Source organism: Aethalodelphis obliquidens, unplaced genomic scaffold (assembly GCF_003676395.1).
Source record: "Aethalodelphis obliquidens isolate GAN/ISIS:26980383/991018 unplaced genomic scaffold, ASM367639v1 scaffold8, whole genome shotgun sequence".
NCBI classification, from domain to species: domain Eukaryota; kingdom Metazoa; phylum Chordata; class Mammalia; order Artiodactyla; family Delphinidae; genus Aethalodelphis; species Aethalodelphis obliquidens.
In genome coordinates this window covers 50,423,948-50,447,613 of record NW_020837952.1, presented here as the reverse complement: position 1 = coordinate 50,447,613, position 23,666 = coordinate 50,423,948, and the positions used below count along the sequence as shown (strand labels likewise).

Here is a 23,666-nt window from a genome sequence, read left to right as displayed (position 1 = left end):
GCTGTGATCTGATGCATGGAAAGGAGGAGCGGGGAGAGTGGTCCAGGCAATGAGAACAGCATGTTCAAAGGCCCTGTGGCTGGAAGGAACAAAGCTAGTATCAGGGTCAGAAAGAAAGCGAGTAAGGCTGGGATAGAGAGGCTGATGGGGGAGCATGGGTAAGATGTGGCTGGGGGAAGAGGCTGGAGCCAGATCACAGAGCCCTGTAAGCTGTGATCAGGAGTTTTGTCGTGACATGTTTCAGTCACCTAGGTGGTATTTTATAGATGTCACAATATTAAAGGATTGGAAAGGATTGTCAAAGGTCATCTTGTCCATTCTCTTCCCGCCAGACAGAAATTTCTTGGTGTGCAGTGCTTAAACTCCAAGGAGATTCTGTCAGATACTACATATCAAGGTTAAGGTTTTTCAAGCAGCCGTCGGGATGTTTCTGTTCTCTCTTTTAAATGAATCTTTTTAAATGCCTGTAACAAGCCCTGTTTCTGGGCTGCTCCATTTCTGTCAAAGCTTCATCGTGTTCCCTGCTGACAATATGGCATCACCCCCCTTCTCTCCCATTCCTGTGTCCCAGGAACGACTGAGTTCTGTCCATCAGCCTTTGATATCCCCCTACCCACACTGGTCACTGTGCCCCTGAGATCACAGATATGAAGGGAATGGGAACTAGTGTGGACTGCTGTCCTACTATGTGCCAGGCCTTGGACATTCCCCAAACTTGATTTAAGCCTCTTCACTGGCAGTGACCATTTAGTGACAGTCACCTATTATAATGTCAATTCATCAAGTGATCTTACTTGGGATACGACGAAACTGGGTCACAGAGTGGCCAGTGAGCTGCCCAAGGGCTCATAAGCATAGGTGTCGGAGCTGGACGTGAAATCTGGGGACTTTCTGGCTCCACAGCTCATGCTGCTCACCATGTCCCAAGATGCTTGGTTATTACAGCAGCCAGTCATGTCCTAAGGAGTCTGCTGGCCTCCACCTACCCTCTCCAACAAAGTCAGTGAGTAGACACAGATATAGGCACATGGAAGCCCTTGATGATGGATAACGTGATTTTCCAGAAGCAGCAGCAGGACAGTGGGCTCTGGCCAAATCCTATTTCTTCCCCTTTCTTGCTAAGTGATCCTAGGCAAGAAACGTCACCTCTCTCAGCCTTCACTTCCTTGTATATAAAATGGGGCTAAAAATAGGAGCTACCTCATAGAAGGGTCAAGAGATTTAAATGAGGCGATATATGTAAAGTGCTTGGCACCATGCGTGGTATACTGTAAGTGCTCCAAAAGTGGGAACTGTTGTTAACACAGCCTCCAGAAGAGTCTTCCTGAACCTGCTTTGTCTGTGTCTACCCTCTGCACCCAAACCCGCAATGGCTGCCCAGTGACCACAGAATACGTCCTAAATTCCTTCCTCTGGTGTAAGGGCCCCCCAAGCTTGCCACTGCCCATATTTTCACCCTAATTCCCACTGCTTCCCCAACAAGCCTCTATGCAAACCAACTTTATTAACAGCTTTTCCCCAAATTCTGTCTGACTCTGCCTGTATGTGTGTGACATCTCTCCGTGTTATGGAAGGCTTTGTGTAACACCCATCCAACAAATACACTGCATACACAGTCTACTGTATGCCAGGCCTTGGACGGAGCCTGGAGATACAGTGGTAAACAAAACATGCAAAGCACCTTGTTTTGTCAGAGCACCTACAGGGGAGTTGAGAGATGGACACAAAAGAAATAAACGTGCAATTACGAATAGTGGCTGTCTCTATGAAGGGAGAGTTCACGGTGTGATAAAGAAGACTACAGGAAGCACCTACGTGAGACCAGTGGCCAGGGAAGCACTCTCTCAGGATAGAGCATTTCAACTGAGACCTCAAGTATGAAAAGGGGTGGCCTAGAAGAGTGCTAGGTACAATCTTTCGGAGAAAAGGGGCAGCATGTGCAAAGACCCTGTGGCTGGAGGGAATGTGGCCCATTCGGTAAAGAACTGAAAGGCCCATGGGTTGGAACATAGCTTGTAGACAGAAGTTGGGGTGGGAAGGAGGGAGAAACACAGGATGAAGCAGAGGAGGTAGGCAAGAACTAGATCAGGCAGAGCTTCAAGGCATGGAATGGAGGCCCAGCTCCTCCTTGAAATCTCCCCAGTTGTTTTTGGTCCTTGATTTCCTCCTCCAGACTCTTCCAGGCCTTGTTTTCTCCATCACTTAGCCAGGACCAGACACTACGTATTTAAATCTCCAGAGAGTCATGAATGTAGAAGGAAGTGCCTCCTTCACTGGGAAACTGCACCGGGGCACTCAGGTCCCAGCTCTCCGCTTCCTGGGCTCACACTGCCCCGACTCCAACCCCCCAAGAGAACGCCCAGCATGAGCACTGGGCTACCCCCACTTATTTTGGTTTCTTGGGAGACTTTTTGAATAGGGCCCTTATCAGGGTGGGGATCTCTGGTTTCAAAAATTGATCTGCCCCTTCTAACAGGATGTCAGGTCTCTCACGCCATTGGGCAATGCTGAACTCTGGAGCCCCCGGGGGCATGTGAGCGGGGACAGGGAGCCTGTGAGAGACTGGTGCAGGCCTCGCCATCCCCAGGGGAACTAAATAAAGCTATTGTTGGGAAGGGAAGAGAGAAAATAGCCGACAAGATGTTTTTTGTTCTCTGTGACCTGTCTGTGTTCGGGGAGGGGCTGACATGTCGCAGATGAGTGGAAATGAGAGTGGCCTTTGAAACCCATTTGAACAGCTTGGGGAAGGAAAGGGAAAAAGTGCGGAGAAGACCTGGGTGGCAGTGGAGAAGTTCTACCACTTCTTAACTGCCTGATCTTGACAGATGTCTTGCCTCTGATTCCTTATCTATCACATGGGGAAAGGGAAGAATGCTCACATATATAAAGTACCTAGAACCATCCCTGGCCCTTATGAGACACTCAGTAAGTGTAGTTGTCATTAGCCTGGGAGAGCATGTGGTGAGTAGACTCACCCAGTGTGCAGTACCATGGACATTTCTTGAGCTCTAACAAATGACTTCAGAGACCTATCAGAATGCCTCCAAATTCTGCTGATTCTACCCTTGAAAAGCTTTTGGCCTGGCCACTAGATATTAAGATGTTAGTTTACAAGCTCATGTAAACAAAACATTTAGTGGTCTTCCTTGTAGTAGCAGAGAGAGAGAAAGAAAATGACACAAATGTCCATTACAGGAAAATGGCCAAAGAATTGCAGCCCATGTACCCTGTGGAATATTGTGAAGTTATTGAAACTATTGGGTCAGGAGTGTAGCTACTGACATGGGGAAGGGGGTCCACATGGTGTGATGTGAAGTGAAAAGAGCCATTTCTAAAAGAAAATCAACCTCAACCATATATGTGCATACACGTTTGCAAAGATGGAGCATGACAAGTGTTGGGCAGAAATCACCAAGAAGGTGAGATCAGTTACCTGGGGTGGGAAGTGATACAAGGAAAAAAAAAAAAGAAAAAAAGATTGTGGCAAAATAGGAGAAAACTTATGGTGTAATGTTAAGTGAATAAACTTCAAATTCTATCTCTAATATTATTGCAGAGTATCCCTTTTTTTAATTGGACATTTAAATGAGGATTATAAAGTAAAGTGGGCCAAAGCAAACACTGATTTGACTAGATGCTGAAGTCGTAGACAAAACTAGCCTTGAATTTCTAAGGTCATTTGAAGAAACTATTGCTATTTTTCAAAAGTGTCACTTGAAAAAAAGAAGAACTCTTGGGAGTGCCCCCACCCTCTCCACCATCCCCACCCCAGTCCAAGCCCAACCAGTGGCACTTCGTGTTGGTTGTAACTAATTCCAAACTGGTCTCTGGCCCTTCAGCCTCTCCTGATGCAATTTAACCTTCCCTCAGCTTACAGGTCACGCTCGTGTCCCAGAACTGAGCTATATCCCCAGCCCATTCAAGCAACCTAAATTCTTCCCTTCAGCTTTGAAGGCCCCCAGTAATCTGGCCTCACATTGCCTCTACCTCAACCCAACACCAGCCCAGAGTCTTGCCAGTTGGTTCTAAAAACAATGCTCTTCTCAACCAAAGCAAAACATGGCAAAGGAAACGCTCCCCTGGTATCAGGAAAATTCATTGCCTTAAACATATTCTCAAAATGCTTTCTTTGAAATACCTTACTGTAAATTCTCAGATGTTTCTAGATTGACTTTCTGTGTCCTGTAAATCCAGATGCAATTTCTACTCCCACTGTTTTTGACAATTAATACGTTCCTCCAATTTCATTTAAGAGTGTTAGAGAAGGGCACTCAGTTCAAATATATCATTCCACTTAGCAATTATGTCCAAAATAACTTCATTGATGATAAACTCATATTAAGTATCATAAAATAAATCCTCCCTTCCTATGAGTCTTTGTTCATTAGAGCTCATGAAGAATCTCTACACCTTTCATGAGAAGACCACAAGACTCTACACCATTCAGCCCTTGAGGAATGCTGAGCCTTCCCTCCACCCAGCCACAAACTACTCATCCTTCAGAATCCTTCACTGAGTCTTCCTTTCCTATGGAGACTAGCTCATGACTCCACCTGCCCAGACTTACCCACCATGCTGCTTATTCTGGTCTTTCATTGCATAGCTCATCTCTCTAAGATAGGAAATCTTGTCTCAATCTTCTGTGTGTCCTGCACAGCATGAAATACAGAGCCAGCCACAGAGTTCTCATTCAGTTAGTGCCCACTGAATTGGTTAGATTTAATATTATTTTATTGATTCTTATGATTCTTATGAGCATTTATTGTATCCCAGAGATGCATATCCCTAGGAAGTGTGCCTGGGTAGAGAGAGGGCTTGATTAAGAGTCAAAACACATGAGCTTGACCGGTTCTCCAGTTGTGTGGCATGAAAACAACCACTTCACTCTTTGGGCTTCAGCATCTAAGAGGACACATGTATTAGTTTCCTGTTGCTGCTCTAACAAATTTAGCAGCTTAAAAGAACACCTCTTTATTATCTCACAGTTATGTATATCAGACATCTGGGATGGCGTGACAAGGTTCTCTGCTTAGGGCCTCATCCAGCTGAAATCAAGGTGCTGGCATCCTGCATTTTCCTCGGGAGCTCAAGGTTCTCTCCCAAGTTCATTCTTGGTATTGGCATAATTCAGTTCTTTGCAGCTGTAGGTCTGAGGCCCCCAGTTCCTTGCTGGCTATCAGCCAGGGGCTGCTCCTGGAGCAGGAATGGTATGTTGAGTCTTTCTCATGCTGTGAACCTCTCTGCCTTCCTCTTCCGCCGCCAGCCTGAGAAGGTTCTCTGCTTTTAAGGGCTCATTGTAATTTGATTAATCTCCCTATTTTACGGTCACCTGTGCATATAATAGAACAATCGTTGTATGACAATCTCATCACATTCACAGGCTCCAGAGATTAGGGTAGGACATCTTGGGGAGCATTCCTAGAAATTCTACCTGCTGCATCATGGTAACATGGGGGGTAGGCAAGTAGATTACTAAGGTTCTTACAGATTAAAATTACCAAGCTTTAATCACCTCTGATGACTCACTCTGGTGTAGCTCCCTGATTTTCCCTCATTGGGCTTCATTTCACTCCCTCCTGGGCTATTAATCAAATACTGCCAAGCTAGAGCCTCTGCTCTCCTTCCTCCATCATCCAGCCTTCCTTTATCTCTCTCCTTGCCTCACAAAGCTAGAATCATCTCCTTCCTCCTCTCAATTCTACTTCACACTTTGATTTTGAACCTCCACTTGGTGCTAAGCAGCTTTACATTCTTCTTCTTCTTCTTCTTTTTACCGGTACGCGGGCCTCTCACTGTTGTGGCCTCTCCCGTTGCGGAGCACAGGCTCCGGATGCGCAGGCTCAGCGGCCATGGCTTACGGGCCCAGCCGCTCCGCGGCACGTGGGATCTTCCCGTACCGGGGCACAAACCCGTGTCCCCTGCATCGGCAGGCGGACTCTCAACCACTGCACCACCAGGGGAACCCTACATTCTTTATGTCATTTCTTCTTCCCCCAGTTATCCTGTGAGTTGGCCATTATTGTCCCCATTTTGCAGATTAGAGCACTAAGGTTCAGAGAGGTTAAATATCTAGTCCAAGGTCAAACAGAGAGTAAGTTTAACTCCAACATTCAATTCTTTCCAGTACCTGTCAGCGTGTGGTGAAATGATCAGGCTGGGAGGGATGGAGAGGAAGAGAGAGCACAACGTTTCCCCTCACCTCAAGCTTCACCTTAAAATGTGATGGAGATGAAGCCCCAGTAGTGACCTGGGCAGTTCTTGGACTGCTGGGGGAGGGGGAGTCGATATCTAGGGTCTGTGGGTGAATGGCTGGGTGTGACGATGCTGCCGGGGAACAACAGCCACTTGGTGAAAATGCGCCCATTCATTCCACTTCATAGCCCTTGGGTTGGTAAAATTTAAGTCTTTCGACCTCAAGTGTTGGGCTCTCTTTCCTGTCCGTGAGAGCGTAAGCAGGTACAACCACTTAGGAGAGCAATTTGACAATATCTAGCAAAGCTGAGACAAGCATTGCCCAACCCCAGCAATTCTGCTCCGGTGTGTGTGCCCTGGAGAAATTCCCCTACTAGTATTGTTTATAATTGGAAAAAACAGAAATCACCTAAATGTTCATCAGCAGGAAATGAACAAATGGCAAAGTGTTCATAAAGTGGAATACTTTGCAGTAGTTAAACATAAATCTGAGCTATATACATCAACATACATGAGCCTCACAAACATGATGTACCCCGAAGTTGTAAAAGAATAGATTTTTTGGCGGGGGGTGGGGGGGCTTCCCTGGTGGCGCAGTGGTTAAGAATCTGCCTGCCAATGCAGGGGACACAGGTTGGATCCCTGGTCCGGGAAGATCCCACAGGCCGAGGAGCAACTAAGCCCATGTGCCACAACTACTGAGCCTGCGCTCTAGAGCTTGCGAGCCACAACTGCTGAAGCCCGCGCACCTAGAGCCCGTGCTCTGCAACAAGAGAAGCCACCGCAATGAGAAGCCCGCGTGCCACAACAAAGAGTAGCCCCCGCTCGCCGCAACTAGAGAAAGCCCACACGCAGCAACGAAGACCCAACACAGCCAAAAATAAATAAATAAATAAAATACATTTTTTAAAAAGCTTATGTATTTAGATTTTTTTAAAAGTAGAGGGTCAAATTTAAATTATTTAAAAAAAGAATAGATTCTTTTTTTTTAAATTTTTTAGGGGAGTATAGTTGCTTTACAATGTTGTGTTAGTTTCTACTGTACAGCAAAGTAAATCAGCTATATGTATACATATATCCCCTCTTTTTTATTTTTTTTATTTTTTTTTTGTGGTACGCGGGCCTCTCACTGTTGTGGCCTTTCCCATTGCGGAGCACAGGCTCTGGACACGCAGGCTCAGCGGCCATGGCTCATGGGCCCAGCTGCTCCGCGGCACGTGGAATCTTCCCAGACCTGGGCACGAACCCGCGTCCCCTGCATCGGCAGGCGGGCTCTCAACCACTGCGCCACCAGGGAAGCCCTCCCCTCTTTTTTAGATTTCCTTCCCATTTAGGTCACCACAGAGTACTGAGTAGAGTTCCCTGTGCCATATAGTAGGTTCTCATTAGTTATCTATTTTATACGTGGTATCAATAGCGTATATATGTCGATCCCAATCTCCCGATAAGAATAGGTTCTTTTGATGCCACTTACATAAAGTTTAACACGTGTAATGTATATTGACTGGGAATCATATGTAATAGTTAAAATATGAATAAATACAAGGAAATTTGGTAAGAAAGAAGTACATCAGGGGCTTCAACTGTTTGGACAATGGCTTATTTCTTAAGCTAGATAATGTCCACAATATTGCTCTTTAAGTCTTCTTTCATATGTGAAATATTCCATAATAACTCTTAAACTGACAAGTAATTACTGCCAGGAATTGCTTACCACTTATAACATTAAGCGGAAAGAGCAACGAGCAAAATTGGGTATGCACCATACTCCCAATTTTGTGAGAACAGAACAAATCAAAAGAAAAAATTTAGATTGAAAAAAAAAACAAAGACCACCAGATAATACACCAAAACTGCTCAAATTTTGAGGGTGATTTTTATTGTCTTCTTTGTACATAACAACATAGAACTTTATTATATTTTACAAACTTTTTATAATGAGTACATGTTGCTTTTGGAATCAAAAATAAATATTGCCCCTTTTTAAATAGATACATTTGTTAACTCTAGACACCAGGATATGATAAATTTTAGCCTAAAATCAGGGAGAAAATTTTTTATTCAGCACGTACTGCAGGAAGCCCTTGTACTAGGTCTTAGAGGAAACCATTCACATCAGGCTTGAAGTCTGACAGACCTAAGTTCAAGAGCCAGCGCCACCCCTTCCCAGCAGCTTCCTTGAGTCTCAATTTTCTGCCTGTGAAATGGTAACAAGAATACCTTCCCTGCTCGCCTCATGGGACCATTGTGGTGGTAAAATGAGATGAGGTCCATCCCGTGGGATTGTGACCCACAGCAGACCCTTCTGCCGCAGCTACAGCCACTCCTAAGTGTCAGACTAGGTGCTGGGCACCAGGAGGAAAGAGCTGGGTTCCTCCTCTCAAAGCGTCCAGAGTGTCGGGGGGCAATCCAGGACAGAGTGACAGGCACCAGAAGAGACAACTGCACAGCACAGAGAGTGGGACGTGATTACCTCTGGGTAGGGCTGGCTCAAGTCAGAGGAGTGGTATTATTACTAAATAACGAGAAGGGATAACCCTTGCCCTCAAGCAATTCCAAATATATTTCTAGACACCAAGCAAACCCATCTCAAACAACACATGAACAGAATGAGGAGGAAATGCATAGCCTAGGTTCAAACCTGGTCCCCTCACTTGCTAGCTGAGTAAGCGTGGGCATGGGGGAGCACCTAACCATTTGAGCCCCTCTCCTCCTCTGTATCATAGGGAGAGGCATGCATGCCTCGTAGGTCTTGCTCAGAGGACTGATGAAGGCACAGATTCCATATCGAGCACCTTCCCTGGGTCAGGCAGTGTTCTAATGGCTGGGGATGCAACAGGGAACCAACCAGGACAGGCTGCTGCCCCGTTGCTCTCTGAAGGAGATGACCCAGGGCAGTTGCTCAGCACAGCACCCACACAGCGCAGCCCATAAATGCTTGTGCTGTAGCATGACCGCTATCATTAAGAGAACTCACAGCGTGGCCTGGAGAGAGCTTGGGGGAGGGAATGAGAGTTTCCAGATACATGAAGGCTGTTGTCGGGAATCACACAAGGCAGAGCCAAGACAGGAATATTTAAGCTGCCATTCATTGAGTGTTTACAATGTAAAGCCTTCATATGTAATGACTCATTTAATCCTCATAGCAACCCTGTGGGATGGATACTCATCATCCCCATTTTACAGATGAGGACCCTGAAGCACAGATCCATGTGGTAGCTTATCTGAGGTTGCACAAGTGGTAAAGCCAGGATTTGAAGCCAGTCAGTTTGCTCTGCTCTGCATTCTCCCCAGGTTGGTGGATGCCCCAGGCAGCCTGGTTTTAGGAGCTCGGGGCTTCCTTTGGAAGCTGAAAGCAATGTCATTTAGGGTGTTTAAGCCACAGAGAGATGACCATCTGTCCAAGCATTCTTTTGGGGATTGCTGGTGATATCAGATGACCATACCTTTCTACAGAACAGGCAGTGAACAATGTCTTGGTGGTGATGCTCTGGGATGCTAATGAGTAATTTCTTCTTGTCTCTTTCAGCTCACAGCCCCACACTTCCCTGTGGTGGTCAAGCTGGGACACGCCCACGCCGGAATGGGAAAGGTATGAGAAGCAGCTCTTCCGCTTATGTTAATACTCACACGGCTTCCCCAGACTACCTGTTCTCCTCTCCCTGTATCCCCCATCACCCCCACCTGAGCCCAGCCACCCAGATCAGAGTATTAGAGGAGACCAAAATTCACTCCCTCTCCTCCCCAGCCCACCTTTCTCTGAGCTCCCACGGAGCATCTCTCCAGCTCAGGCCATACTAGCCAAACCCTACCTGGCTAATTGTTTCCTGTCATTGTGAATTCAGAGAAATAGGTGTAAAGCATTTTGCAGATGGTGATTCTTCTGTTCCTGTCATCATCTCCACAGCTACGTGTAAGCTCATGTCTTACTCATCTCTTTATCACCTGCAGCGTTAGCACCTGGAAGGTGGCAAATGCATATGGCTCCCAGGAGGAAGCCCCTGGAGTCAGTTTCTACAAAAGGAAATAACATATTTTACATAGTCACAGTTGACGCTGCTACCGAACCAAACTTGGGTCCGCTCACCCGCGTGCAGTAAAGCCAATCTACTGACACTGGGTTGTGGTGAAGGAAAGTGCAGCTTTTATTGTAAAGGTGCCAGTATAAGGAGGACGGGTGGCTCCTGCTCTAAAACCCCGAACTCCCCCTGAAAGGCTTCAGCAGAGCATTTTTAAAGGCCAGGTGAGGGAGGGGGTCGCAGGGAATGTCATCAGCTCATGCACAATTCTCTGATTGGTTGATGGTGAGGTAACAGAGTGGTTAACATGATCAGTCCTTAGGCACCAGTAGGTCTGGGGACTCATGATCATCAGATAGTTCATTTCTTCCATTTGGTGGTGGTTTTAGCATCTGTAAAACAACCCAAGAAGTGTGCATCAGATACTATTATCTAGGTCCTTCAGAGAGGAGCTACAGCAGAAGATATGGGCGAGGAGTCTGTCCTGGGAAGGCCTTATAGGGTCCTGCTCAGTTACAACATATTATGGCAAATTGTACTTGTCAGATTTTTGCAGTTGCAAGTGTAGAAACGCAAATCAAATTAGGGGGCAAAAGATAATTCATTGGTTCAAGGATCAGGAAGTCTGGAATAGTTCTTGATAGATTCAGGCAGAGCTGGATCCAGGAGCTCAAATGATATCAGAGCTCTTGGCTCTGTTTATCTCTACTTGTTGTTTCTTCAAATAGTCGAGATAGATGGCTGTGGGTGGCCCATTCTGGTCCCTAAGCTCACCGTCCCAGAGGAAGGAAGACCATGTCTCTTTCCAGCATCTCTGCATAAATCTCATGGAGGGATACTGATCAGTGCTTGGCCTTCTGGAGATTCACTCCTAAATAAGGGGAGTGGGGATGGGGAAGTGTCGGGGGCTACCACAGGCCACCTCTCAAGCTTCTGGCTCAGGCAGAACCGTGTGAGAACATGTGGATCTCAGTGCCTGCCGTCCCCATTGGAGGACCTGAGCCCATGCACAAGGCCCAGCCCGGGCGTCCTAGATAAAGGACAGCAGGGGCCAGTAGAAACCTTGCTTTGTGTAGGCCCAGCCCAGCCACGAATAACCCTACACCCTGCACCTTCATTCTTCCCACCCCATTATGCCTTCTGCATCACCTCTTTCCACCTAAACTTCAACCCCTTCAAGCAGCAAAGGATGGAAAGAGTCAGGCAGGTCAGGGCGTGACCTCAGCTCTGACCTTTGTGTGAAGTGGAGCAGGTTGCCATCTAACTTCTCTTGGCCTCATCTGACAAATGATGACACTTTTTTTAATTGAAATCTAGTTGATTTACAATGCTGTGCCCATCTCTGCTGTAGAGCAAAGTGACTCAGTTATACACATATAGACATTCTTTTTTCATATTCTTTTCCATTACGGTTTATCACAGGGTACTGAGGATAGTTCCCTGTGCTATACATTAGGACCTTGTTGTTTATCCATTCTAAATGTAATAGTTTGCACAAACAATGATACTTCTTATAACCACCTTTAAAATGAATCCTTGTCTATTATATCTCAGTAAAACTGGAAGAAAAAAAATTTTTTTAATCCTCCCGCCATACTACCTCTCCCTGAAAAGGACACATTGTGAGGGCGGAGATTTTTACCTGTTTGCCCACTACTGCACCTACGGCTCCGAATGGCTCCTGGTGTACCCCTAGCCTCTCAGTTTGTTGGTCGAGTGGATAAATGAGTAACTCCCTCTTCAGATGCCACCCTAAGTCTGCTCCCCACTGCCTGTTCTCCCAACCCCTCCTCCATCCCCTGTCATCTGGCTATAGCTCCCTCCACTCCTGAGGCTGCCCTCCCCATGGTCCTCAATGACCCTCTGCTGCTAATTCAGCTGTCACTTTTCTGTCCATAGCTGAATTTACCTTTCTACATCATTTAAACCTGCTGGCCATCCTTTCTGCCCTGAAACTCATGCCCCTCTCCTGGCTCTCTGCTCTCTCTCTGACCCATCCTTCACAGTCTCCTTCAAGGGCTTTCCTTCCTGCTGCATCTTTAGCCGCATCTATTCCATCAGCACACGCCATCTGAGCTCTCGTCTGCTCTTTCAGCTTCAGCTCCCATCTACACACCAACAGCCCCCCAGTCACATTTCCTATGCAGAGCATCAGGCTCTTATACCCAGTTACCTCCTCTACATCTCCACTGCATGCCCCATGGAAACCTCCGACTCTGAACTTCCCAGACCATGTCCATTTTGTTTTCAGACAGCCCGCCCTCCTTCCTCATCTTTATCCTCCTCCTCTTCCTGGGACCATCTCTACAACAGGAACCACCAGTCCCTCCGTTGTCTTGAAACAGAAATCTGGGAGTCATCTCCCCTCCCCTGTGTCCCAATGGTCATCAGGTCTTGTCACTTGCCCTTTTGTTAATGTTTCTCAAACCTGTCCCTTTCTTTCCGCCTACTGTCGCCATCTTGGACAGCTTTGGTAAAGTTAGAGGGTTCCCAAGAATTAAATTCCGTTTCTAAAGCTTAAAATAATCCCAGACAGGAAATAAAAAGAAGGAAATACTTAAAGAGACTGACGCAATGTCGGGGGAGGGGATGCCTCTGAGAAACTCAAGCCCAAAAGGAACTCCCAGAACATGGAAAGGAGGCCACATCTCCGAGGATAAGAAGTGTCACCCGCTGGAATAAACTGAGGTTTGCAAAAATGCTGAGATCAAGGGGAAAGGACTTTTCTCCTTCTGTCTGGAATGAGAAAAGTATCAGCAACGGCCTGGACATGCCGACTGAGCAAATGATGTCATATTCGTGGCTGAGGGGGAGAAAAACAGAACGGTATCTTCTACAGTACCTCCAGTTTCTCTCCAGAAGGAAGATTGTCTGTCTGGAGAGAAGCAAGGAGAACATTTCTAGGAGGAAACTGGTGAAGAGGCTGTCAATTAACTCAGTCTTACTGGAAATCCACCCAGGATCCCATGATTGAAATTCCTGACCCTCCTCAATTATATTTTGCTTCTCTGTTCACACATATGAATTCGTACCTACTCTGTGCTAAGAATCGGAGGATGAATAGGACCCAGTCCTTGCTCTCAAGAAACTGAGGAGACAACCACATAAGTAAATAAGTATAAGATGTGCTGAGGATCTGATAGAAGGCTGTGCAGGGAGTGTGGAGATTGAAGGAAGGAACTTAATTCCACCTAAGGGATGGAAAGAAGTTCCCTGTCAGGGTAACTGCATGGTTTGGTGTGCCTGGAGATTTAAGGAGTTCTAACAAACAAGAAAGACTCGAAGACAAGAGATGGACCAATACCCTCTTTATTAAAACAAAGAATAGTGGATGTCACAAGGCACAGAAATCAAAATATAGTGAAACGCTGTGCAGTTTGGGGAGCACTTAGATAGTTAGGAGGTAATCGTGGGACACACCAGGAGTTCTAAGAAACCAGTAAGGCTAGACCAATTTAAGAGGGTGGTGTTCTTCCCCCAGGGGCATTTGGTCATGTCTGGAGGCAGCTTTGGTTGTCACAACTGGGGGTGAGGGAAGTGCTAGGGACATCTGGCATCTACCTGGTGGGAGCCAAGGATGCTGCTGAACACCCTAAAATGCCCCCTACAACAAAGAATTATCCAGCCCAAAATGTCAAGAGCGTCAAGGTTAAGAAACCCTGGACAAAACTAATTTCATTTCCTTTGTGGAAAGTTTTACCAGACTAGAAACCAGAGGAAGCAGTGGTTATTATGGAGTTCAACACGTTTCAAAGTCTGTTCCAAAGGACTATGCTAAAGACTATTTTAGTCAAATACGAAAATTCCATGTTAAAGTAGGTTTTTAGTGCAGAACTTCTTAGAGTCGTAAATTTGCTCATATACCTCCTAGGGGTACAAGAACATGAAAACTTGTGCAGAATTTTCCAGATTTACCTGACTCAAGAAACTTTTCACCGTTTTTTAATTGAGATGCGTGTCCTTTCCTTAATTTGTAAAAACTCTTCGCACGTTAAGGACATTCATCCTTTGTCATACTTTGCAATGATTTTTCTCCATTTGACAGTTACATATCCATTTTTTTATTCAGTACTTAACCATTTTTAAAGGTTTTTTTTCAATTGTAGTCACATGTTTCCAACTTTGCGAGGCAGTTTGTTATAGTGGCTAAGGGTGTTGATTTGAATCTACTTGTTAGTTGTGAGACCTTAGGTTAAGTTACTTACCCTCCCCAACCCTAGTTTCATCATCTTATGTAAAAGGAGGATATTAATAGTATCAAGCTAATATGCTGGTTGTGAAGATTAAGAGACATTATTCATGTCAAACACATAGTTCAGTGCCTGGAACACAATAGGCACTCAATAAATATTAGCTGTCATTATTATTAAGAATGTTTGAACCTGCTCTGAGAACCCAAAATCCAATTGAAGTCAATAGGGGAGATGTGACTAAACAGCATCCTCTGTCAGAGACTATATTTTATTTGGCTGCAAGTTCAATGTGAATCAGATGAGTAAGGAGTTGCCAAAAGCTCTAATCCATAAACACCTAATAAATAGGTGAAAATGGGCTCAACCTCATTCATCACTAGGGAAATACAAATGAAAACTATGATGAGATGCCACTATATAACCACCAGACTAGCTCAAACTAAAAAGATTAATAATACTAAGTGTTGGCAAGGACATGGAACATTTGGAACACAAACACAGAGCTAGTGAAAGTGTCAATTGATACAGCTGCTTTGGAATACAGATTGTTATCATCTACTAAGCTGAAGTTACACAGAAGTTCTTCTTTTGGGTATACCCAACCTAAATGCATGCGTGTGTGCTCCAGTGTTGATAGCAGCTTATTCATAGTTACCAAAATCTGGACACAGTCCATGTGTCCATTAGAAATAGAATAGATAAATAAATCGCAGTATATTCAGACAAATGGAAAATTTCCAGCAGTGAAAATGGATGAACTACAACTATATACAACAACGTGCATGAATTTCACAAATACACCATTGAATGAAATAAGTCAGGTACAAAAGGATGCCTATTTATATGATTTCATTTATATAAAATTCAAAACCAGGGAAACTAAACTGTAGTGTTAAGTGGGATACATATTAAGGTGATAAAACTTTTAAGAAAAGCAAGAAAATTACTACCATAAAAAAATAGAAGTTACCTTTGTGGAGGAGGGAGGTGTGGTCATTGGGATGCAGCAGGAGTGGTCCAAGTTCTAGTTCTTGACTTGGGTAGTAGTTATGTGGATGTTTGCTTTGTGATTGACAGCTCATTGAACTGTCATTTTTATACTGGGCAATTCTCTATGTGTGTTATATTTCAAAATAAAATAAGGTTTTCTAAACCTTGTTTAGGACATATTAATGGAGATCTGATTTCCAAAGTAAAGTGAGAGTCCTGCACTGCACTGATTCCTCCATGGCTAGAACATTGTATTCGGTTCTGGGCTGTAAACCAGTTCCGGATGTTTGAAAGAGCCATTGACACATGAGTATGTCCAGGGGAAAATGAACTGAGCAATGGAGGGCAGAGGCATCCAGGCTAGGAGGGCTAGAGACAGTGGGGCCACCGTCCCCAGAAACATGGAGAATTGTCCTGGGAAGGTAAGCTGGGCTGCTTCTATATAACATGTAGCAGCCAAAAATGGGACCAAGGTCAGGGGGAAATGCATGAGGGTTGTATTGAAAGAGCAACTTTCTGACAATCAGAGGTGAATATTAATGGAATGAAGAGCCCCTTTGTGTAGGAAGTTCTCATCAATGCAGAACTGGAGCAAAGATGAATACTTACTGGAGAGTTTCAAGGGAATTTAAGTATTATGTGAGATTCTTAGCCTGAGATGTTTGAACCCCGTAAAACTGAGACACATCTGCGTATGTTTATGTGTGGATGGGATATGAATGTTTTTGGGGGAAAGGAGTACATAGCTTCTTCCACCTTTTCACAGGGGCCCATGACCCTGCCAAAGTTTAACATACCCTGAAGGTGACTGCTACAGTATCTTCCAATGAAAAGAATCTGGTTTTGATCAATACTATGAGCCGTCTATTGAAAGGAATGGCATATCTGTTATTATCATAGAGGTCAAGTTCAAGGCCAACTGCCAGTATAGTGTGGGGGTAGCATTTGTAGAATCTGAAAGCATGTTTCTGGTTTGAATCTGGATTAACCATTTACTAGTTGTGTGTCCTTGGGCAAGTTGCCTAACCTCTCCGTGCCTCAATTTCTTCATCTCTAATATGGGGACAATAATCTCCCTCCTGGAATTGTACTGATGATAGAATCAATCAGCCCAGGCTTAGGAAGGTGCCTGGTCAACACTCAGTGAATGGGAGCTTTAAAAACTCACTACAAACATAAACTATTACTCTGATTACCTAACTGCTTATCTCAACTAAGATGAGATAAGCAGTTGCTCATAATAGACAAAAAGGGAAGGAGAATTAAATTCTGGGTAAATTCTTAAAGTAAGGAAAACGGGATTCCAGCATTCCCAGGAGAGGCCAAGATAACACGCAAACCCCACCCTGGGCGTCACCTTATCCTTGTTTCATAAATTCACAGACCTTCAGGACTTAAGTCCCAGCACCCCACTTAAAAGATAAGAACCTGAGGCCCCAGAGAGGAGAAGGGTCTTGCCCAAGGCCACATAGTGAGGAAGCATCCCCAGTAACAGAACAGGAAGGGAAAGAAAATCCTTTGAGATTATTCAACCCCATTGCATACTTTACAGATAAGAAAAGTAGTAGTAATAATAGCCAGAATAATAATAAAAGCTAATGCTCTATGGAGTTTACTCTGTGCAGGCACTGTTCTAAGTGCTTTATAAATTACTCATTGACTACTATCCTCTCAGAACCACCCTATGAGGAAGATACTGTGGGTATCCCCACTTTTCAGATGAGGAAACTGAGGCGCAGGGAGTAAGGGGTGGAATGGGGTTCAACCCTGGGCAGTCTGGCTCTGGCTCCTAAGCTCAGTGAGAGGTAAAGGGCACTGCCATGGTCACAGGTTAGTAAGCCCAGATGCGGGCTTGGCCAGGGTTTGTTGTTCTACTAAGAGGAGCCTGGAGTGATGAGGGACAGGGATGAGGCGCCTTGGCAGACAGCCTGTCTGTTCTGGAGGGACCAGGTGGCAGCTCCTAAATGCACTGTTTTCCAGTCGCCCCGGCATCTTGCACACCCCTGCTTGCCCAGGGCTGCTGCTGTCATCAGCTCCCTGCGACGTGGACTCTGCTCTCTTCCCTCAGGCTGACTCACTTAATAAGACTTCCCAGCACTGTCCACTTTTTAAAGTGGGAGTAGGTGGCCAGATAACACGGTAATGGAGAGAAAGGGCTAGAAAATGAGCAAATGGGAGAATGGAACCCAGGGGAACAGTTAAGAAATCAAGTGCTCCCCAGCACCTGGGAGATCACCAGGGAGGAAAGTCACTCTGTGTTTCATGCTCAGCAGAAGCTGAATCAAGTGAGAGCGGGGGAGGGGCTCCAGCCTGCAAGGCGTGCCGGGCAAGCAGTGTTCAGGGCCGCTGCCAAGCTGTGTAGGAGGAGAGGAGAGAGGGACACACACTCCCTCCAGCAGCCTCCCTCTCAACTCCACCACCCACCAAGTCCCCCCCACCCCGCAGATGACCACTGCCTCCTTTACTCTCTGCTTCTCTTGAACAAAATGGGCCCTTAAGGGGCTTCCATCTGTCCTTTACACCGTAGTGAAAATTGTAAACACTGTGCTCTGCATCTCAGAGCCTCTGGCATGAGGTTGCCCTCTCTATAAGCACGATAAATACTCTCGATCCTCATTATTCATGGATTCTGTATTTCTGAATTCACCTACTCACTAGGAATATATTCGTCACCCCAGAATCAATTCTCATAGTGTTTTCGTGGTCATTCACAGACACGTGCAGAGCGGTGAATAATTTGCGTGTTCCTTCCCAACTGATGTCGAGCAGGAAACACTCTTCTTGTTTCAGCTCGTAAACAAGTGTCCTCTTCTTGGTGTATTTAGTGCCACGCTTTTGCATTTTTGTCCCTTGTGTTGGTGATTTCATTGTTTAAAATGACTCCCAAGCGTAGGGCTGAAGTGCTGTCTGGTGTTGCTAACCCCAAGCAGGCTGTGATGTTTCTTATGGAAAAAAATGTATGTGTTAGATAAGCTTCATTCACGTATGAGTTATGGTGTTGTTGGCTATGAGTTCGATGTTAATGCATCAACCATATATATTAAATAAGTTGTCTTTAAAAGGAAGCACACATAACAAGATGATATATTGATGAGTTGATGAAAATGTGACCATAGGCTTGCAGGAAACGAACCCTAGGAGCAGTGGCTCAGGATTCGCTAATTCAGTGTTTGCTGCAAAGTTACAGAATGTAACTACTGTGAATAATGAGAATGGACTCTGTGTGTGTGTGTACATATGTGTATATATCACACACACAAACACACATATTCTGTAGAGTCCTAAGGGCCTCTTTCTTCCTTTGGATGCCAAACTGCCACAATTCTAAGCACAAACAGAAGCAAACTAAAACAGTTATTTCATGACTCTGTCCAGCCTGACATCTGTCATGTTGAAGATGACATCACCTGGATCATCAACTCGTTTTCCTTACGAGGGTTTAAGGCTGAGATCTCTACTGGTGACGCTTACACTGCCAATCCCCGCATATTTACACCATCCTTGGTTGGCCTGGGTTCAGGAAACCTGGGTCCTCCTGCCAGCCTTGCACTCCCTGGGGCCCACAGTATCCACCTGGGCAAGTCATTTAAACACATAAGTGCAGGGCGCCAAATATGTCAAATATACACGATTTTCCTCACCAATCACTCGGAAGAGCTAGCGAGTAGAAGTGCCTTAAAAAGTATGAAGCGCCATGCGGAGGTGAGGCGGAGAGGAAAACGAGGAAGGGTGTGGGCTTTGGACTTAGCCCTCACTGGGTCTGGTCTGGGCTCCGCCGTCAGCTAGCATTGTGACCTGGTGCGAATTCCTTGCCTTCTCTGGGATAACTCAAAGCAGATCAGATGGGATGAACAAAGGTACACCAGCTGGTGCAGCAGGATAAGTGCCTTCAACATCTCTAACCCTCAAAGGTGCCCTGAGAGCTATTTCTGATCCCAGCTTTCCAGAGGTTCCAAGAGTTGTTTTGCTTAAAGTCACAGGTAAATGACGGAAGCGGGATTCGAACTGAGGTTGTCAGGTTCTTCAGCTCTTTTCTTCCTGCTGCCTGGGACCCTCAGGAACGCCCTGGTGGAATCACCTCTTCCCATCATAAGGCGACCAGCCAACTTAATTGGAGAGTTGATTTATGAAGAATTTCACAGGGTTCCACCCAAGAAACATGTCAGTACCTTGGAGACGAGCACTGACCTTTGCATATGAACTGCTCTTGTTGTCTGCTGGACTGATCTCACCCCAGGCCTGAAGCCAAGAATAAGAACCCTTGTGCAAGAGAATGAGAAGAAGAAAAGGAAGAATATCACCCCCTGGCACTGTGTCTTAAAAACAGTGTACACCCCCAATCACAGGCCCCATTTTGTCACGAGGGACAGAGACACAGGAACAGACTCATCTGGAAAGAATAAATTACCTGCTCTTGTGTGCACTGACCACACCACTCCTCCATGGAAAACAGAATATTTTTGAGCTGACAAACATTGAAAAACAGTACTTCCTTTTTCTTTTCTCTCCTTTCCTGGCAACGTCTGTTGACCCATCCTGGCATAGTATGCAAGAAAGGCCAGAGAAGTCATTCCCTAGGAGTCTCCCCAAAAGAGGAGGGGGCACACATCGCCTGTTGGGGGGTACTCTGTATAATTTTCCACAACTTGATGACCAGCTCCATACTTTTTCCCCCAACATTAGACAGTCACGTGCAATTTACAAAATTCATCCACACTGGGAGCCTGCTCAGGTTCCAACAGTCTTCTGATGAGGGTGTGGTTATCATGATACCCATTTAACAGATGAGACCAGCAGAGATCGAGGAGGCGAAATGATTGGGCACAAGGTTGCACATTGTGTGCTGGGAAGGCTGCACATTCTTTCCCCTGGTCCTGGCACCCATGCCAGGGAAGGGAAGCCTCCAGAGAGTTCTGCCAGCCCACCTGGAACACAGCCTGTGTGTCCACTGAGGTCTTCCTCAGCCAAAATGTGCAGGCGCAGCCCATTGTCACTATCAGCAGGCAGTAGAAGTGATGTCCTGAAACAAGCAGATGCCACCTGCTCACTGCAGCCGCAGCCCAGGCCAGCCTCCCACCCTGCTTCCCGCAGATTAGACCAGCCACACCTCTGGCTTCTTGGAAATAAATCCACTTGGAGGCAGCTGGCATTGTTGCCAACAGGTGGCAGCAGCAGGGTTGTTTGTGGGAGGAAACCAGAGAAGGATGTAAACAGTGGGCTTACTGCGTTTTGGAGAGAGAAGAGAGTGTGTGTGTTTGGGGGCAGGGTGAGCAGACACTTACACACAGTTATCAGCATCCTCTACCTAGCCTCCAGACAAATGAACACTATTGGCAGAACCTGTCCTCTCACTTTGACTACTGGCCCCCAGCCCCAAGAAACCTTCACACCAACACTCCATCCTCCAGTAGTGAGGCCATAAGATGCAAGGGAGGCCACGTGGGACAATGAATGCTGTTCAGGCTTTCCCATATCATGACGCTTGTGGAAAATGGTTCTATTGAGGATTGAGTGGGTCAGTGGCAGGGGCTACCAGCAGCTGAAGAGAAGAGCCTGGGACTTCCAGCCACTCTGAGGGATAAGGGAGCAGCAGCAAGAGCACCTATGGGGATGTGCTGGGTGATGAGCCAAGTTGAGTGTAGCCCCTGAGTCAGACAGGCCTGAGCTCCTTGACAACCTTCTCTTCAAAGTGGGACCTTTGTAGAAGGACCAGCAGTCTCAGCGTCACCTGGGAGCCCCTTAAAAATGCAGAGCACAGACATATCCTCCGACCTGCTGAATCAGATGCTGCATTTTAACAAGATGCCCAGTGACCCGCATGCTGCTCTACACGCTCAGAGGACTTGAACTCAGATGCTCACCGGGTCAAGATAGTTACCATAATGAGTCAAGAGTCCAGGTGGGGACTGTGCTGACCTGGAGAGCCCAGGCCAGCCTGCATGGGCAGCCACACACAACTCAGTCCCAGCCGGACAAAGCCCCGAGAGACTGTGCAGGCCTGATCACCTGATTCTTTCTTAAGCCAATTCGCTGGGTCTCTGATATGAATTCTCCTGATTTTAACGTATTGAAAACTAATTTTAAAATCTTTTGAAACGCTGTACAGGCCAAGTAAAACACATCTGTAGTCCACCGAACACCCCGGGGCACCAGTTGGGTGGCTCCAACCTTAGAGTCAGTGTGGTCTTACCCTCTCTTTACAGGGAGCCATGCAGCCTAATGATTAACGCCACAGACTCTGCAACAGCCCCAGGAGTTCAAATCCCAGCTCGGCCACTTCCCAGGTCTATTCTATAACCTTGGGTGAGCACTTGACTTGGAGTCTTCGTTTTCTCATCTGTAAAGTGGCCCTAATAAGTCTCCCTAATGGGTGAAGAGTTGCCCTGCAGCCTGACTGAGATAAAGCACTTTAAAAATCTGTGGATACTTAAAGAGATGTTGATTCACTTCCTCTAGGGCCTAAATGCTCCCTCTACTTTCCAGTGCTTACAGATCACTGGAGACCTCGTTAAAATGCAGATTCTGATTCACTAGGCCTGGGTGGGGCCTGCCTGAAAGTCTCCATTTGTAACAAGCTCCCAGGTAATGTCAGGGATGCTGGTCCCAGTCAGTTAGTCATGCCAGTCAGGGGTCAGCAGACTTTCTCAGTACAGGGCCAGATGGTAAACATCTTAACCTCTCTGGCCAAATGGTCTGTTGCAACTACTGGACCCCACCATTGTGGTATAAAAACATCCCTAGACAAGAGGTAAATGAAGCATGTGGCCGTGTTCCACTATAAATTTATGGACACTGAAATTTGAGTTTCATATAATTTTCACGTGTCATGGGATTATCGTTCTTCTTTCAATTTTTTTTCCCCAGCCATTTAAAAACTATTCTTAACCCATGGACCTCACAAAAGCCTACAGTCAGCCTCCCCCACTGGATTATAAACTCGCTGGTGCACAAGCTGCACCAGCTAAGTCCACCTTTCCTCCTGACCTGGCCAGTGCCCTGGACAGCGGGAAGCCCCCTCCTTCCCGCTGCACCCTGCACGGGGCCCTGGGAAGCTGAGGTGTTGCCTTTCAGAGCTGACACTTGTCAGGTGCCTCCCTTCCCTTCCATTCAATCTCACGGTCACACTTTAACTCTATAAACACACGGGCAAGAGAATCAGTGACCCAGAGCTCAATAACAACAGAAGGAGTTTGATTTATTAAGGGGAAGAGCAAAAGAAAGGAACCAGCAAACTGATAAGCAGGATAATTAGGCAGTTCTCTAAACAGTCCATCAAACCCTCCGTTGTTCCCATCACTTCCCACCACCCCTTCCGACCCCTGGCAACACGTGACCCAGGCAGCCAGGGTGAGGACATCCGTTGCACTCTGGGTCTCAGCCTTTGGAAGGATTGGGGGAGGGGCAAAGGCTTTTGAGAATTTGAGACCAGGGCTCTTGTGTTCATTCAACCAACATTAATGGATTTGGTGCCCAGCTGTTCTGAGTTAGGGACTCGGTAAATGTTTATTGAATATTTTGGCAGATGTTTATGAACATTTGTTATGTGCAAGGAATGGGCTAGACCCTGGGATGGAGGACTCTTGGTTAAGATCCAGACATGGAAAAGACATGGCTCCTGAATGCAGGAAATTTACCCACAAAAGACACAGGCTCGCACTGGACCACAGTCTAGGGCAGTGCTTGCCAGACTACCTCCCACAGGCCAAACCCAGTCCCGGACCTGGTTTTGTTAATAAAGTTTTATTGTAACACAGCCCTGCCCATTTGTGTACATATTGTCTATGGTTGCTTCCACACTATAGCATCAGAGTTGAATCATTTTCATGGCCTGCAAAGCCTAAAATATTTAGCACTGTATTCTTCACAGAAAAAGTTCTCCAATCCGTGGTCTAGTGCCATGCTTTTCCAAGTATTTGTATAGCAAACCCCAGTAAGTAATACATCCTGTAGGAGGAGGCAGATGATAAAATAAACAGATTAAACTGCAATATGTCAGGTGACAAGAAGGGCCCTGGAGGCAGAAACAGGATAAGAGGGAGAGAGCGTGACGGGGGCAGGGGGCTGGGGCAGCTATCAGGGAAGCCTTCCTGTGAAGTGGCATGTGAAGGAAGGAGAGAGTGAGCCACGTGGACACGTAGAGGAAGAGCATGACAGCAAAGGGGAGAGCATGCATAAAAGCCCTGGGGCAGGAGTGAGTGCTTGAGGTGAAAAGTGATGGAAGTAAGGCTGGTGAGTTGGGGAGAGGTGGTAGAAGGCCATGTAGACAACTGAC

The 23,666-nt window shown here is 46.1% G+C and overlaps 1 protein-coding gene across 2 annotated transcripts in view; it reads left to right on the top strand.

Annotated features, from left to right (window-relative positions):
• SYN3 (synapsin III) overlaps window positions 1-23,666 on the top strand; it is a 412,466-nt gene that overhangs the window by 332,904 nt on the left and 55,896 nt on the right. For both annotated transcript variants that reach the window (XM_027107476.1, XM_027107477.1), the window contains one exon: window positions 9,722-9,784. In XM_027107476.1, the coding sequence (XP_026963277.1) occupies window positions 9,722-9,784 (63 nt within the window). The remainder of the gene's footprint in view (window positions 1-9,721; window positions 9,785-23,666) is intronic.